Source organism: Gambusia affinis, linkage group LG04, assembly GCF_019740435.1.
Source record: "Gambusia affinis linkage group LG04, SWU_Gaff_1.0, whole genome shotgun sequence".
Lineage (NCBI taxonomy): Eukaryota > Metazoa > Chordata > Actinopteri > Cyprinodontiformes > Poeciliidae > Gambusia > Gambusia affinis.
The window spans coordinates 26,511,099-26,525,451 of NC_057871.1; the positions used below are offsets into that span (position 1 = coordinate 26,511,099).

Sequence of the window (14,353 nt, forward strand, 5' to 3'; positions counted from 1 at the left end):
TGTTATATTTCCTACTAAAGAGTCTGCAACCTAAAATATCATTTTCTAAAATCAAAAAGAGGAGAAATGTTGGGTAACGGGAGAGCTTTTACAACTTTGCACATTGTATATAAATGTTGCTCCACCATCCGTCTCCGCCGCAGCCTAAACACGCCTTTCATCCAGCTCCACACCATCCAATCACTGAACACAGCTACTCAAGTTCATGGAGATAACCAATTACAACTTAGCTCAATGTTACAAACGGGAATCACATGATGTAAATTCTCTTCCAGTCCTGAAACTGTACACTTGGTTCTTGTAGAGTGAGTTATTCGTCCCAGTGATCGTCAGGATAAGAAGGTCGGTGCTGTGTTGAGGTAAGGTGTTTGATGAGATGTTTACGATCTTAATGGATTAGACATGAATGATAAACCATAACTTTTACTCCAACTCTTTTTTTTTTAAGCTTTCCTTCCAGATTTAAAACATGTTGAACACCAGCCTTTATGACAACTCGACCAGCACCGGGGGTCGTGTTCGCCCGCTCTGGTACAATTACCCAGAATGCGTCGTGTCCCCTCAGCCCTTTGCCTTCTACTTTGCGTGCAAGGTGATCAACCTGGTCGTTGGCACTCCGGGCAACATCTTCGTCATCTGGCAAATCGCTTCGAAAAAGAAGAACACCTCCACGTCGGACATCTTCTTCCTCAACCTGGCCGTGCTGGACGCCTACTTCTGCTTGATGACCCCTATAGAGTTGGTCAACAGGCTGGAGCTGGACGACAAGAACATCTGGATCTTCCAGAGGTTTGCATATGGGGTGAAAGACCTAGCACCACTGTTTCTTGTAAGTTTTTCTTGACTTTGTCCTTCTACTGTGACTGTGAGGAACAAACCAACTAGTGGAAAAGGAGGAGTGGGGCTTCTTAGTAAAGTATCAATATTATTAGATTAAGTATTTTATATTCTTTGCTAGATTGGTATAGAATCCTTATATTATTAACTATAAGCTTTGAAAATAATAGTAAAAATGTTTTACTTGCCACCTTTATTGGCGCCCACTGGACTGGCGCCCTTAGCCTTTGCCTACATCGCCTCGATGTCAGGGACTGTTCAAGTTTTAAACATGGCGTTAGGAGCAGTTTGATTGGTTTCGGTCTCTGTGAGACAAAACCAGTCCTTTGTTCTCAACCAGCCACCTAAGAAGCAGATTGCTCGTCATGAAGTCAGTGCCTCAGCCTTGGAGAGAAAAGAATTATCGGTGCTCCGGCTCCATACAGCCGGTCAGATACGGTTCTCTGTGAAGAACTGAGAGAACGGTATCTGAATGTCTACCCGACCGTCCGTCGAAATATCTTTTAACGGAAACGTATCAGCTTTTCTGGTTAGAGCGCACGAGCAAATAAAAAAGCACGACAACTTCATCGAAACGCGGTGTCTAATATCACGGTGTCAGTAGTTCTCTTGCGGCGCGAGCGCAGCACGCCTCTTGTGAGCTCGCGCGTGTTTTTGTCGCGCGGGCGGTTCGAAGCGGCTTTTTGGTGCAGGTGAAACATTACCGGAATTCAAAACTGCTTTCACCCTGCCTGGTGATGAATGTAAACAGACACCACATTTCTCATATTTTTATTTGCTAAAGTTTTAATCAATTTCATTTCGCTTTTCACTTTTGCTCTACATTGTTCCAGTTCATCACACAAGATCAACCTAAATACTCAGAAGTACATGGTTCTAATGTGAAAAGGTAACAAGGGAAGGAAGGCTTTTGTCGAGCTCTAAACAGACACCCAAATTAGACATCACGGGAAAAGCACAAGTACACTGCAGTAATTTTACAAGCCTGAAAGCCAAACAAATTAATAGAGCTAATCAACATAAATGCTAAATAGTTATTTCTCCCTGTGTGTACCCCCCAGGTGTGTATCTGCGTGGACCGCTACATGGCTGTCGTACACCCAGTGTTTTTCTCAAACTACCAGGAGACCATCACCCGCGTTTGCGTTTGTGTCATAATCTGGAGTTTAATAATGCCCTACAGCATCATCAAGGGGATCCACGGCATTCTGAGCGTGACCGGCATCTTCGCCGGGGTCATCCTCTTTGCATTCGCCGTTATGCTCTTCTGCAACATCTCCGTCATCTGGGTCCTCCGGCACTCGGTGGCGGGGAAGGAAAAGATGCACCCAGTGAAGAAGAGGGCCTTCAAGATGGTGCTGAAGAACCTGGGCATCATCGTCTTCAACTACCTTCCCCCCGTGGCCTCCATGCCCTTCGTGTCTTACTACACGCGGTTCGAGTACCTCTGTCTGATCAGCATCAGCGTGTTCGCCATCATGGACCTGAGCTGCAGCATCGAGCCCCTGCTCTACATCTCAAAGTTGGAGGGACTGAACGCTTTCTGCTGCAAGAGGGCCTCGGAGAGCCCGGCCGACGTCAAGGTTTAACCCGGCCGTGTGTGACGTCACCTCCCGTCCTCCACGTTTACCGACACCCCTACGGCTACAGATGCACACAAGAGCCTTACAAGTAAATAGTCATCGTGGCGATGTGGTGGAAGCCAAGAGAACGTTTGTTTTCTCCCGCTTAGATATTTTTATCGTCTTGTCGCCTTCAATATTTTTTATTTACCGACTAATGAAGATAATCCCATTAATCTCGTGCTGAAAAAAGAGAATTGTTGATCCCACTTAAATTTATTGCTTCAGTTAGTAACAAGGAACTGAATTATGTTCATCCAGGTTAATAATTATGCTACATTAGATAAACACAATAAATTAACTTGTTTCCCATCACCAGTTATACCTGAGGGAAACATAAAGTCTTGGCTACCAATTAAATATTCCTTGAGACTTTGGATAACTCAAAAGGTAAAGTATGACTCAACAAAATCAGATTTGAACAGAATAATTCAAAATGTTGTTTTTTTTCTCCATTGAAAAGACTGGACTAATTACTAAGTGGTTGATATTCAGATTTTGCTGCTGCAATAGAAGAGTAATTTGATGCCTCTGTATCAGTGATAGCAACAGTTACTGTAACTAACTCATTTGAATTAGCAGGGGAAAAAAAAGTTGTACGTCAAATAAAATACGTTTAAAAATATTAAAGGCTTTCTATTAAACCCTCTACAACTGAGTTTTAAAAGGAATCATATCTTGCAGCTCGTTTAAATATACCTTTAAATTTAAATTTATCAGTAAAGTTTGCGGCTGAATTACTGCTGGTTGCTATGGAAACTCTTAAGCTCTTTTTATTTTTAACGAAACTCTAAAGCTGTTTGAGGTTTACAAAACACTTAATGGGCACTTAGGGTCTAATTAATTTAGCCCCAGCAAGAAATGCTCAGTGGGACCAATTAGGAGTGATGTAATGAGGGCTGATATAGTTTATGCAAGATGATTAACTAAATACGTCAGGAAGTAAATATTCCAGGAAATACGTGGCTCTGCAAGCAGTTCTGGCCTAATCACTTTAATAACATGTGAATTTCTCTATAACTGTTTTTTGTTTTGTTTCATTTATTGGCAGGGGGCATTGTGTGTGTGTGTGTGTGTGTGTGTGCGCGCAACTTTTGTGTTGAGTATATGATAAAGTTAGTTTGTCCTCAGTTTGTCTAAAAATGTATAATCAATACCAAGAGTTTTGTTTTATTTATTTTAAATAAGAAGTTATTTAGAATACATACACTGGAGTCTCATTTGTGAAGATTTTTTTAATTTACTGGAATGTTATTATTCACATTATTTTAATCAGATTTCTGAATAAAAAACATCAATGTTTTTGATGGAAAGATAAAACATTTGCTTGATGATTTATATTATTTACATGCTTGGCTGACGGAAAACAAGCACAGTTTTGTGATTGGACAAAAAAAACAAACAAACAAAAAAAAAAACCTTGAGTTGAACGCAGCGACATTAAGCTTCAGTAATTTTAGCATGCAGCTCCTTCAGGTTCTCCGGGTCCGCTTCAGGCCCGTCCTCTGACGTGACATAACCCGGGTAAGTGGGGTGGAAGTGCGGGGAGCGCGGCGTGGCGGCTCCGTTTCCTTCCCCTGACGGCGAAGGTGACAGCAGCGGGATCAGCTTGGCGTGAGCGTAGTCGATTTCAAAGCCCTCGAAAATGAGCCCCACCCCCCAGGCGCCGAGTCCTTCCTCCAAGAGCAGCGACACCTTCCTGGCGGCCGACGCCAGCGCTTCGTAGTCTCCTCTCTGCAGTCTGAATATGTCAGAGGTCAGAGGTCGCCGCGGAACCAGCACGGTGAAGCCGGGGGAGTTGGGGAAAGGAGTGAGAAAGGCGACGTGGCTTTCGTCCTCCCACACGCGCCACTGCTTCTCCTCCCCTCGGACGATGCGCGAGAAGAGGCCGGCGTGAGCCGGGTCGTCGCCCAGGAACGTGAGGTCGGGCGGCGCGTCGGGGAGCGGCAGCCTCGCCCTGATCCGGTTCTGAACGTCAGTCAGGCTGGAGTCGCTCCATCGAGGAGCCGTTTTGGAGGTGCAGTATCCCGGGTCGTGAGCGTTGTGCTCCTCTTCTCCGGCCAGGTGGGGGCGCCACTCTGCGTCCAGACCGTGGAGGGGCAGGACACGGATCTGTTGGGAGCAGAGCGAATTCAACTTGATCAACCAAAGCATTGCAAACCAAGAACACCTGAAGTGGAAAAGATATGCAGAAGACATTTATTACTTTTAACGTCCCAGTATTTAAGCTCAAAGGTTACAAAGGTTAGCTAGTTGCGCTAACCTTAAAGTGCAACTAGCTTTTTTGTTAGCTGTGCCCACTGCTGCGTTTCTTTTTTTTAAACGACGGCAGATAATAATAAAGTATTATACTATAATATAAGACATTCATTAGTATGGTTAAGATATGAATTATCTATTTAGGATGGACTTGGGCAATAGGTGTTAATAAGTAAGTGGTAGATTTAATATAGAACTTTAGGTAAACGTTCTTACTAAGCAGAATATTCGTCGTTTTAGGTGTTAGCTGCAGCTTAACAAGATAACATTCAGACTGTCTCCATAGTGATCTAGCGAGCTAGCTAGTTAGCCTGCAGGTATGTTATAGCTTTCACAACAGTAGCTTCAAAACATGAGTGATCGGTAGAGTTCGTTTGGGTTCTGCAAAAATGAATTTTGCAGCTGGAATCGTCTAACAGACTCGTAATTTGCAATGGCCAGCAAATTCCAACTCCATTTGCACCTCCTCTTGCCTCTGTGTGATAGAAACTAGCCCCCATGGCTAAGGGCAAATCCTTTAAATCGGAGTTTATTTTTCCTCCAGAGTAATTCTTCTCACCTGAGCAGGTCTGTCTCTGTGGGGTCTGCTGACCAGAGCACACCTCCGAACACCCAGCCTGTCACACAGCAGCTCAGCGACGGTCCTCGCCCCCAGCAGCCAGGCGGAGCACTCGGACTCGCTGAGGTGGAAGATGCTGCCTCCCGCGCCGCCCGGAGAACTGCTCTCCAGGATCACGGAGCCCGGGGTCCAGGGCCGGGGGTTCAGGTAGGCCACCAGCCCCTCGGACTGCCAGATCACATGACGAGACAGAGCGGAGGACATGCTGCGGAGCCGAGAGACGTAGGAGGACATAGATGAGGTTACCGTCCAGGTGGAACTGGAGAGTTTTTTTTAATCGTTTAACGTCGTTAAAAGAAATTTTGAATGAGTGCTTTACAGATTTCCTGCGTATTCTGATATTAGCACAGACGAACATTTCAATTTTCTCCAATACTCTGAAGCAACTTGGTTATTCATGGAAAACACTCCATGTCCCTCCGACCTGTAATGCATGTGAGGTAGCGTCAAAACAAATATAAATCGATTGTTGAAATAATCGTCCAAGGATTTAGTAGTCGATTCATCGTTAACAGGAGTGTACAGAACAATATACTCAGAGCAGTAACAAAACCAAAACTCCACAAAAGAATCTACACATGTTGCATTTAAGGCTAAAGAAAAAAACTTTGTGAATATACACTACCCAAAATTCTTCAAGTGTCATAGTTTTAACTTCACCTGTTCTAATTCTGTAAAAATGAGCAAACAAACAAAAAAACACTCCAGTTAAGCACCTTTTACTATCCAATTATCAATCAATAATCCAAAACAATAATCAACAGATTAGCTCCTCTCTGTATTTATGTTGAATCAGGCATTGTTGTGGCCATTCAAGTTAAATTTGGGAAATTGTAATTTCTATCCATTTAGTTTCTCTTTGTGCAGTTAAATTAGTTTAGAACCAAAATCCGTAATTAATTTTTATCTTTGGAATTGTTTAGATCACTTTGGTAACTGTTAGACCCTCCTATTAAATTAAGTGATTACGAACAGGGTCCACCCATGGAGATTTTTAGAAACTCTTTTTATTTATTTATTTATTTTATTTTTACCGCTTTTTGAGCTCGAAACGTAAGAGTAAGTGAACTTTCGTTTTCTGGGAAGCGGTTGGTGTACAATAACTTCAAAGTCTCTAAATCCGCTCTAGACAGTTCACAAATAAAAAAAAAAAAAAAAAGACAAGCAGATTATAAAAGGTTTCTGTTTACGAATGAAAGCCAAGAGAAAGGGAAGCACGGGATTATTTATAGATACAATAGATTAGATTAGTTTAGTGTCCGAAGCATCAGCAGTCTAATTTCTTAAAGGCTCATAAATGCCGGGGGGGGGAACTTTAAGGAAACTTGTTATTCTATTGTGCCGAGACGGCAAGTCTATTCAGGGTGGAAAACTGGAACAAAATATATTTCCTTTAGAAACCAGTTCTAACCAGCACATAAGAGGAACTGGCGGCGCTGACGTACAGCTAGCAAAGGAGACAATTATCTGAGACTGAAGATTAATAAAACTAAACCAGCTCAAAGGTCCTCAACGGGCACTGATGATAAAGAGTGCGAATATAACACTAAAACAGTTCTTACTCTACACAGCAGTGTGAGCAGCGCGGAGGGAAACCTCACGGCTTAGAAAGAGTCACTACGCAGGTGTTACGTCGACAAACGAGTGCCCTGTCGCGGGAGCGCGCATCTCTCTAAACTGTCGCACATTTATGAGAAAAACGGACTGAACTATATGACCGAAGAGGAAACTTTTAAAGATATTCGTAACATTATCATGTTTCTATAAAACGGTTGGTTTTATGTTGCAAGTGAATTTAAATAAATACGGTATTGGCACCTGTACGGAGACATATATGAGTCGAATGTTTTAGTCTGTGTCTGATGAGCATGTTCTCCGCTCCGTTTGAAATTCCCCGCTTTTTCTTTTAACGCCATAATAGTTCAACGCATGAACGGAGAATATAGAGCTTGTATCATTGTGTACAATATTTTATATCATCCTTAAGTCTTTTAATAGGTGGAGATTCTTTTTTTTTTTTTTTTTTTTTTTTTGGCAATACGATTTCTACGCTTGCCAATATCTGCACGGTCTATTTTCCCTCATTTTATGAAATAAGATTGGTATGAGTGTCATATCAATAAGACAATATTTTTAAAAAAATAATAAACAGGGCACGCAGGTTAAGAAAAGTGATAATGTTACGAATACCTTCAAAAGTTGCCTCTTCGCTCATGTTTCAGTCCGTTTTCTCAACAATATGCGACAGTTTGGAGCGATGCGCGCTCCCGCGACAGGGCATCCAGCCGTGAGTTTCTCGGAATAAAATCTGTAATTTGGAGCCACACTGAGGGTCAAAACTTGCTTGTCTCTTTACTGGGCGAACCTCCAAAGCAGGATTTGAACTCCCTTCAGAACCACTTCACAAAACTTTCGTTGCCACAAAATATTATTCACAAAATAAACATTTATAATGCATCACTCCACGCCCACAAGTGAAGATCCCTGCGCATATTCAGTCACAGGCACGGAGCCAGAGGTTAAAGTTCACACTAACCTGAGAAAAAGGAGCCTAACCAGCATTCAGCCTGTAGGGATGAAAACCCATCCGAGACCCGAGCGGACCTCCACTTCTTTAACCCGCCACAGAAAGTTCCGGTCGAGAGAACCACGGAGTTCTGGTAAGGGGCTGAAATCTACGTACTCAGACCTGTGGTTGATGAATTATGGCAAGCTGATTTAACATTAAATCCCTTTCACCACGTTCCAGATATCTGAGACCAGACGTCTTGGTAAAATTTGGGAACGCTCTAATTATATTTTCACAAGACAAAGTACCAATTTTAGATATTTCAAATTAAATTCTGACGTCAGATTTGCTATTGAGTTGAATGGAAGCTTTAATTCAAGATATTTCGCCATTTGAAACATATATTTTAACTAAAATTGTGATTAGGCATAAAGTAAATAAATATATCTCACTTTTATTTTGGACTAGTCATGATTCAAAGTCTTGAATGACACCGTAATTCAAGATATTTTAAAGGTTTTAGATAGGGGATTATGGATTTGACTAATACTGCAGATAGCTTGAAAGCAAATAGCAACAAGACAAAACTAAATTAAAGATATGCAGGCCTGTAATTATGACTAGTCAAAATTTAATTTAATTTTTCGGAATATTTCATACTGCTCAAGTCTTTCTACTTTGTGGCATTTTCTGACAATTTTGACTTCGATAGCTACAGAGGAAACCTATTTTATGTTACAATGGCCTGCCATATATGTGCAAAGAAAAACTAAAATATGTTCTGGTCTGCTGAGAGACCAGAGCATAGATATGTTTGAGTAGAAGCTGCATGTACTGCCGGGAGGCCGCCATCTTGGAAAGGTCGCCCACTTGACTCAGTGTAATCTGTTTGTCATGCGCATTAGCGCTTTTATTCAATAACTCGCTGAATACTGAAGTGATTTTCACGTCTATGATGCAAAACCTGTACATAACATGATGTATAGCGACACATATATTTTTAAAACATATTTTTAATTGAATTGTCACATGACTCATATTTATCGCTCAATTTTTTTCTTGTGAAACCTTTATTGATTCCAGTCATAGTTACAAACATAACTACATAACATACTGTACTTGCAACTAGTTTGTTCGTTTTACTATTTCTATTATTGTTTCTTTTTTATTAAAGCTCCAGACAACTTTACTTCCTAATTTGCTGCTATTTTTAGCTAAAGTATGCTAATTTAACGTTTGCGCAGTTAGCTTAGAGCCACTCAGTGGATATACAGTGTGGTAATCCACCCATTCACTGCATGTGTGCAGTACTACGTATTTTGTGTAAGTTGAATCACAGATAAAATAAGAAATTTTGATTTTTTTTATTATTGTTATTTTTGAGCATACTTTTACTTATGTGGTCAGACTGCTGCTGTCCCTAACAGAAATGTTGCTTTCCCAGAAAGTAAGAGAAAACAACAAAAGTCTGTTAAGATCTCAATCAATTTCTACTTCTTTACAACATGTGATGCTGGGTTTTGGCTTGCTTTTGTTCTGCCTAAAATCAATAATTATTTCTTTAGTTTTTGATGCATTCAGGAGGGGGAAAAGACTGTTATCATACCAAGCAACTGAAGATGAGAGCACAGGGCCATGACTAACCGTCTCGCCATGAAGGAGAGGGAGAGAACAGTATTGCTAGGTAAGGTTTTAATTCAGTAAGTGTTTTTCTTTATCTGTGTATAAAACAGAGAGCAGTGAAGGTAGTGACCAAATCTCTTATTAGAGAAAGTCAGTGGATGGATGAACATTTCTGCTGTGTGCTTTATAACTAGGTTAGACTGTCAAATGTGAAAAAGCGACAGAAATTATTTGATGATTTTTGGCATTTTTTAAGTCTTTGTCCTCTTGGACAAAGTTTGGTGGAAGATGTAGTTTGCAGACAAATAAGCGACACAAGGGGGCGCCCTTGAGCGACAAAAACCACGAGCTTCAAAGGAATTGAAATGTTCTCAACTTTATAAACGAAAAAAAGTCCACTTTTATGAATAAACATTTACGTGACTCACTTACCGTATTTTCTGTTTATGTTCTTCACATTTTTAGAATCTCTTTATTTACATAGCGTGCTTTTTCAACAGAATGTCAACACACAACTACTAGAATAACCTAGTGAGTCATTCTAGTTACCCACATATTACCCACATATTCACTGTTTTGATTGGACGTACCAGAAACCTCACTTTTCCTGTTCTACCGTAACGCTAAGAAAAAGGCCTGACCAGATAATAGACTCACCTCCACCCTGTAAACTTAGTTTTAAAAAAAAGGTGGAGTACATTTCCATCAAAACATCTTTTTGGGGGGATTTCTGAGTATGAAAACTCAAAAAGTTTGGGATTCATTTCAGACATTTTCTTTTTAAAGAAAGCTAAAAAGAAAACCAGAAAATGCCTGAGTTTAAGAAGTCAAAAATCTGCTAGAAGAAACATAGAAATTTTGAGATTAAACGTGGGCATTTTTCAGAAAAAAAAACAAGGACCTTTCTGAGCTTGAAAAGTCCAAAATTTGCTAGAAAAATCCCCAAAATTTTGAGATTAATGTTTGAGATTAAAATGTCTGAGCTTGAAAAGTCAAAAAAATTGAGTCAAAATTTCTGAGATTAATCTCAAACTTTTGAAAGTTTTTCTAAGACATTTCTGTGTTTGAAAAGATGAATATGTGCCAGAGCTTCACAATTGGAAAATGTTTGATATTCCAAGGTTTTTCTAGAAAATATCTTAAATTAATCTCAAAATTTCTGATTCTTGTTTTTTTACCTAAATCTTGGACTTTTGCAACTCAGAAATTTCTTTCTATGTTCATATTGCCCTGATACACTATCATATTTACACCAATCAAATGTGCTGTCCCACTTCGGAGGAGTAAATCTGTCTTCCTAATCCCGCAGCCTCTGACCTCAGTAAGGAGCTTTAGCTGCTCAGGTTTCCTCTGTGGACGATGTCAGCCGAAAACGAGGCTGATTCACCCGGCTAAGGAGGAGAGAGGGCAACTCAGCCAGACCTAAACATGTAACCAAAATGTAGGAGTTTCAATGGCTGCTGTATGAACGTCGCATTACAAACCACTCTGAAGTCACTGTTATTTTTTTTTTACCAAGTTTGAGGCAATGATACCGTCTTCCTGGACTTGAAGGTTTCAGATGACTTCTGGTTGATTTCTGGTAAAGCTAAAAAAAAAAAGAAGAAGAAAAAAGCACGCTACAGTTAAAGAGCAAAATGAAGAAATATTTTAAGGAAATTGCATAATACAAGCGATGTCTGATGAAAGGGGAAAATTATTTTTGACAGCCGCTTTGCTTTTTCCTCCATTAGCGAGTCTCTGTTTCTCAGGTTCTTCTTTCATTTACTGTTATGAGGCAAAGGTGTGAAGAAGGGGAAAAAATACTTTTTCCTGTTGAAGTGCACAGGAGATGATACAGTAACACTGATCCCCTGAGACTGCAGGGAAAAACCAGATTCTGACAGAGAAGACGTTAATTTTGATGAGAAATAAAAACTTTATTTATTACGAAAATAAAATAGAGAGGAACAGACAAAAACATCTTTTGAAAGATCAACCACCCAGTTTGTTTAATAGCAGGCTGTTGCTTCAGGCAGGACTGCTTTGCATTTATCACATCCTGGTTTTTAGGAAATTTTTGATTGTTTGGACGAAGAACAAGATCACATAGGGAACCTTTACCTGAAATAAAGCTGCTGTTGTCGTACAGTACAATCTGAATTATGGCTGTAAAAAAAGTGATCTGACATTAGAATACAAAATTACAATGTAATAAAAACATAGTTATCTGCCGTTCCTGGTAAAACGTAAAATGTCCTTGGCAACTGAGCATGTTATAGTCAGATATTAGGAGCCGTGAGCTTTTCTCTCCAACACAACCAACTTTATTTACAGTAAACTGTGTGAACCGCAGCCTCAAACAACCTCTGACTTGTAGGCAGAGAAAGCTCCCAGGTCCAATTCATTCCTTTCATATAATATTCCCTAAAAATGTGTGACATAAAAAAAAATCATAGATTAAGGAATTTATTATTATTAAAATATTAAAGGTAGAAAAACTAAAGGCTGTGTTTTTAAACACATTGACCTGACCACATGTTATCAATAAAGCAGTTTAAGGTGCTTCGCCTCATAAATATATAATACAATCACTAATAATAGTTCTCATATGACATCTCTGTTAGTCTCCTAAATCCTCCTTAGACAGAAAAGAATAATGTATTTTTTGACCAAGCTATAAAACACTAAAGATTTTCATTTACTTTTGAGCAGAGACTTAAACACAGAGGCACCGTAATGTGAAGCAATTTCACATAAATCATCTTTTCCGCAGACATTAGACTGTTGTAAGGTAGGATCACTTATTAAAAACGCCCACATTTTTTTTTTTTTTTTGCCATATTGAACATAATCCCGGACAAGCCCCCACTTATGTCTATTTGGGGGAACTATGTATTGTGAAACAAAAAGTAGACGTTGCAGTTTGTCAAATGTGATGACCAAAATCATCAATACACATCTAATACGTTGATCAGTGTTACTATCATCACAGGCAACTCTGAACAGGTGGGTTTTTAGACTTGACTTAAAGGAACTCAGTGTTTCATTTGAGTTCACAGTTTTCTTGAAGTTTGTCCCCTAAAAATACATGCAGAAAAAAAATAATAATTTTTTAGTGGTTATGATTGGTTTACATTCCTTTCAATGAAAAAAAAGACTGAAGAACTTTCTATATTTCTTTCCCAAATTCCCTAAACTTGTAGCTGAAGCCATGAAGCACTAGCCCGCTGCCTCAGTTGCATTTCAAATCAGTCAGAAATAGACATGTTAAAATCCAGAGGGTGTCACTGCCCTACAGGAGACGAGCTACAAATAGCTCCCCCATTCTGGCTGTGCAAATGCCAAAAACTCAGGATAGTCTCTACAGCTTGAACTGCAACACTTTGAACACTAAAGTACACGCTGCAAAAGGCATGAATCAGAAATAGGTATAGTGATTTTACACCAAACTTCAACTCTGAACTGTATATTAGCGACAAGAGCAGGAAGTAAAATAGCCACAATGATCACTTTCTTAGGTACACCAGTTCAATCAGCGTCTAGACATGGGAAAGGAGACTAGCTTGAGTTTCGACTGAGCATCTGAAAAAGGAAGTGCAAAGGGATTTGTTTGACTTTGATTGTATCATGGTTGTTGGTGCCAAATGTGCTGGCCAGTTAATTTTAGAAGAATCTTGAAGCAGATGGGAATCTTGAAGACCAAACCATGTGTCTGCCAGCTGTGGTTACCTGAGGCTGCAGTTCACTCAGGTTGACCCAAACTGGACACCAACAGATTAGGGAAAACATTTCCCTCGCCCTGTGAGTCTCAGCTGAATCATTCAGACGGTAGGGTCAAAATTTGACACGAAAGCAGGGATGAATCCCTGCTTTCGTGTTGTTTTGACAATTAAAGCTTATGCTGGTGGTATACTACCAATAGTACCATCGGATCATTGTTTAAACACCCAGGAAATGTCAGAGATAAAATCTACCGTACTCCTCTTCTGACCACTGCTTCCATCAGAACAATCTCGTTAGAATAAAGCTCAAATTATCTCCAGCTGTTCTTCTGAACTCCAACACTACTGCCATCAGATCTCAATCCAGCAGAGCATTTTGGTGACATGGTGAAATTTGAGATTAGCATCATGGAGGTTAAGCTAAAAATTAGCTGTAACTGTTTGAGACAAACAGTTGCAAGTGTGTAACACTTTATTGAATCCATTCGATAATAAAGAATAAAGGCAGTATGGTAAAATGGAAGTGTAGTGCATTACTAGCACGGTGTACCTAAATAAAATGTTAAGCTTTCTGTCAGTCAAACCGATAGTCTATTCATGCAGACTGATAACACACCAGACAAAGTTTTATTGGGGAAGTTCATTCTACACCAGGTGTCTCCAAGATGACATTTTCCCAGGACTCAATATTTACATTCAACCCTGCGATGACGTAAAAGGTTTGAGTCTGTAGGAACTCAGTGGACTGTTTATGATGAACACCTATTCAAAGCAGAACTGCAGTGAACCCAAACTACCCAACATGCTGTGGATGTTGTCCCCTGTACTGCCAAAAGACAAAACATTAGAAGAACCTGCCCTTTAAATGTTAACACCTCAACCTTCTTCCTCTCAAAGTAAAGTAAACCAAAAAAGAAAAATGATTTACTGCTACAGAATGTCTCATCATAATGGCATCAAGAATAAAAACATTTAGATGTTGGTAATTTAGGTTTCTAGGTGTGCAAATTTTGCACAAGGTTATCCTTTTTTTTAAAATCTCCCTTTTTTTTTTTTTTAATAAACCTGCGTGAATGTGGAGGCACATGACCAGCTGAAACTGCTTTCATTGTTTGTTTTTTATGTAGAGGAATGTACAAGAACAAGAGCAGCCTGTATTTCTTTTCTTCCAGTAATCATG

The 14,353-nt window shown here is 39.9% G+C and overlaps 2 protein-coding genes across 4 annotated transcripts; one reads left to right on the forward strand and one right to left on the reverse strand.

Moving 5' to 3' along the window:
* The first annotated feature begins 244 nt into the window (after positions 1–244).
* LOC122830316 (proteinase-activated receptor 3-like) lies at positions 245–3,110 on the forward strand. Its single transcript, XM_044115567.1, has 3 exons — positions 245–359; positions 449–829; positions 1,899–3,110. The coding sequence occupies exons 2-3, from the start codon at positions 470–472 to the stop codon at positions 2,424–2,426; spliced, it is 888 nt and encodes a 295-aa protein (XP_043971502.1). The 5' UTR covers positions 245–359; positions 449–469; the 3' UTR covers positions 2,427–3,110.
* Positions 3,111–3,588: 478 nt separating this feature from the next.
* Positions 3,589–8,039, reverse strand: LOC122830315. 3 transcript variants are annotated; one of them, XM_044115565.1, is made up of 4 exons: positions 7,874–7,949; positions 7,528–7,645; positions 5,278–5,542; positions 3,589–4,571 (listed from the first exon to the last, which is right to left on the reverse strand). In XM_044115565.1, exons 3-4 carry the CDS (start codon positions 5,539–5,541, stop codon positions 3,900–3,902), a joined length of 936 nt encoding a protein of 311 aa, XP_043971500.1. In that variant the 5' UTR covers position 5,542; positions 7,528–7,645; positions 7,874–7,949; the 3' UTR covers positions 3,589–3,899. The 3 variants fall into 3 exon arrangements, with proteins under 3 accessions (XP_043971500.1, XP_043971501.1, XP_043971499.1); XM_044115566.1 differs by lacking the exons at positions 7,528–7,645; positions 7,874–7,949 and adding an exon at positions 6,900–7,488; XM_044115564.1 differs by lacking the exon at positions 7,528–7,645 and having other exon boundaries at positions 3,591–4,571; positions 7,874–8,039.
* Between the last annotated feature and the right edge of the window lie 6,314 nt (positions 8,040–14,353).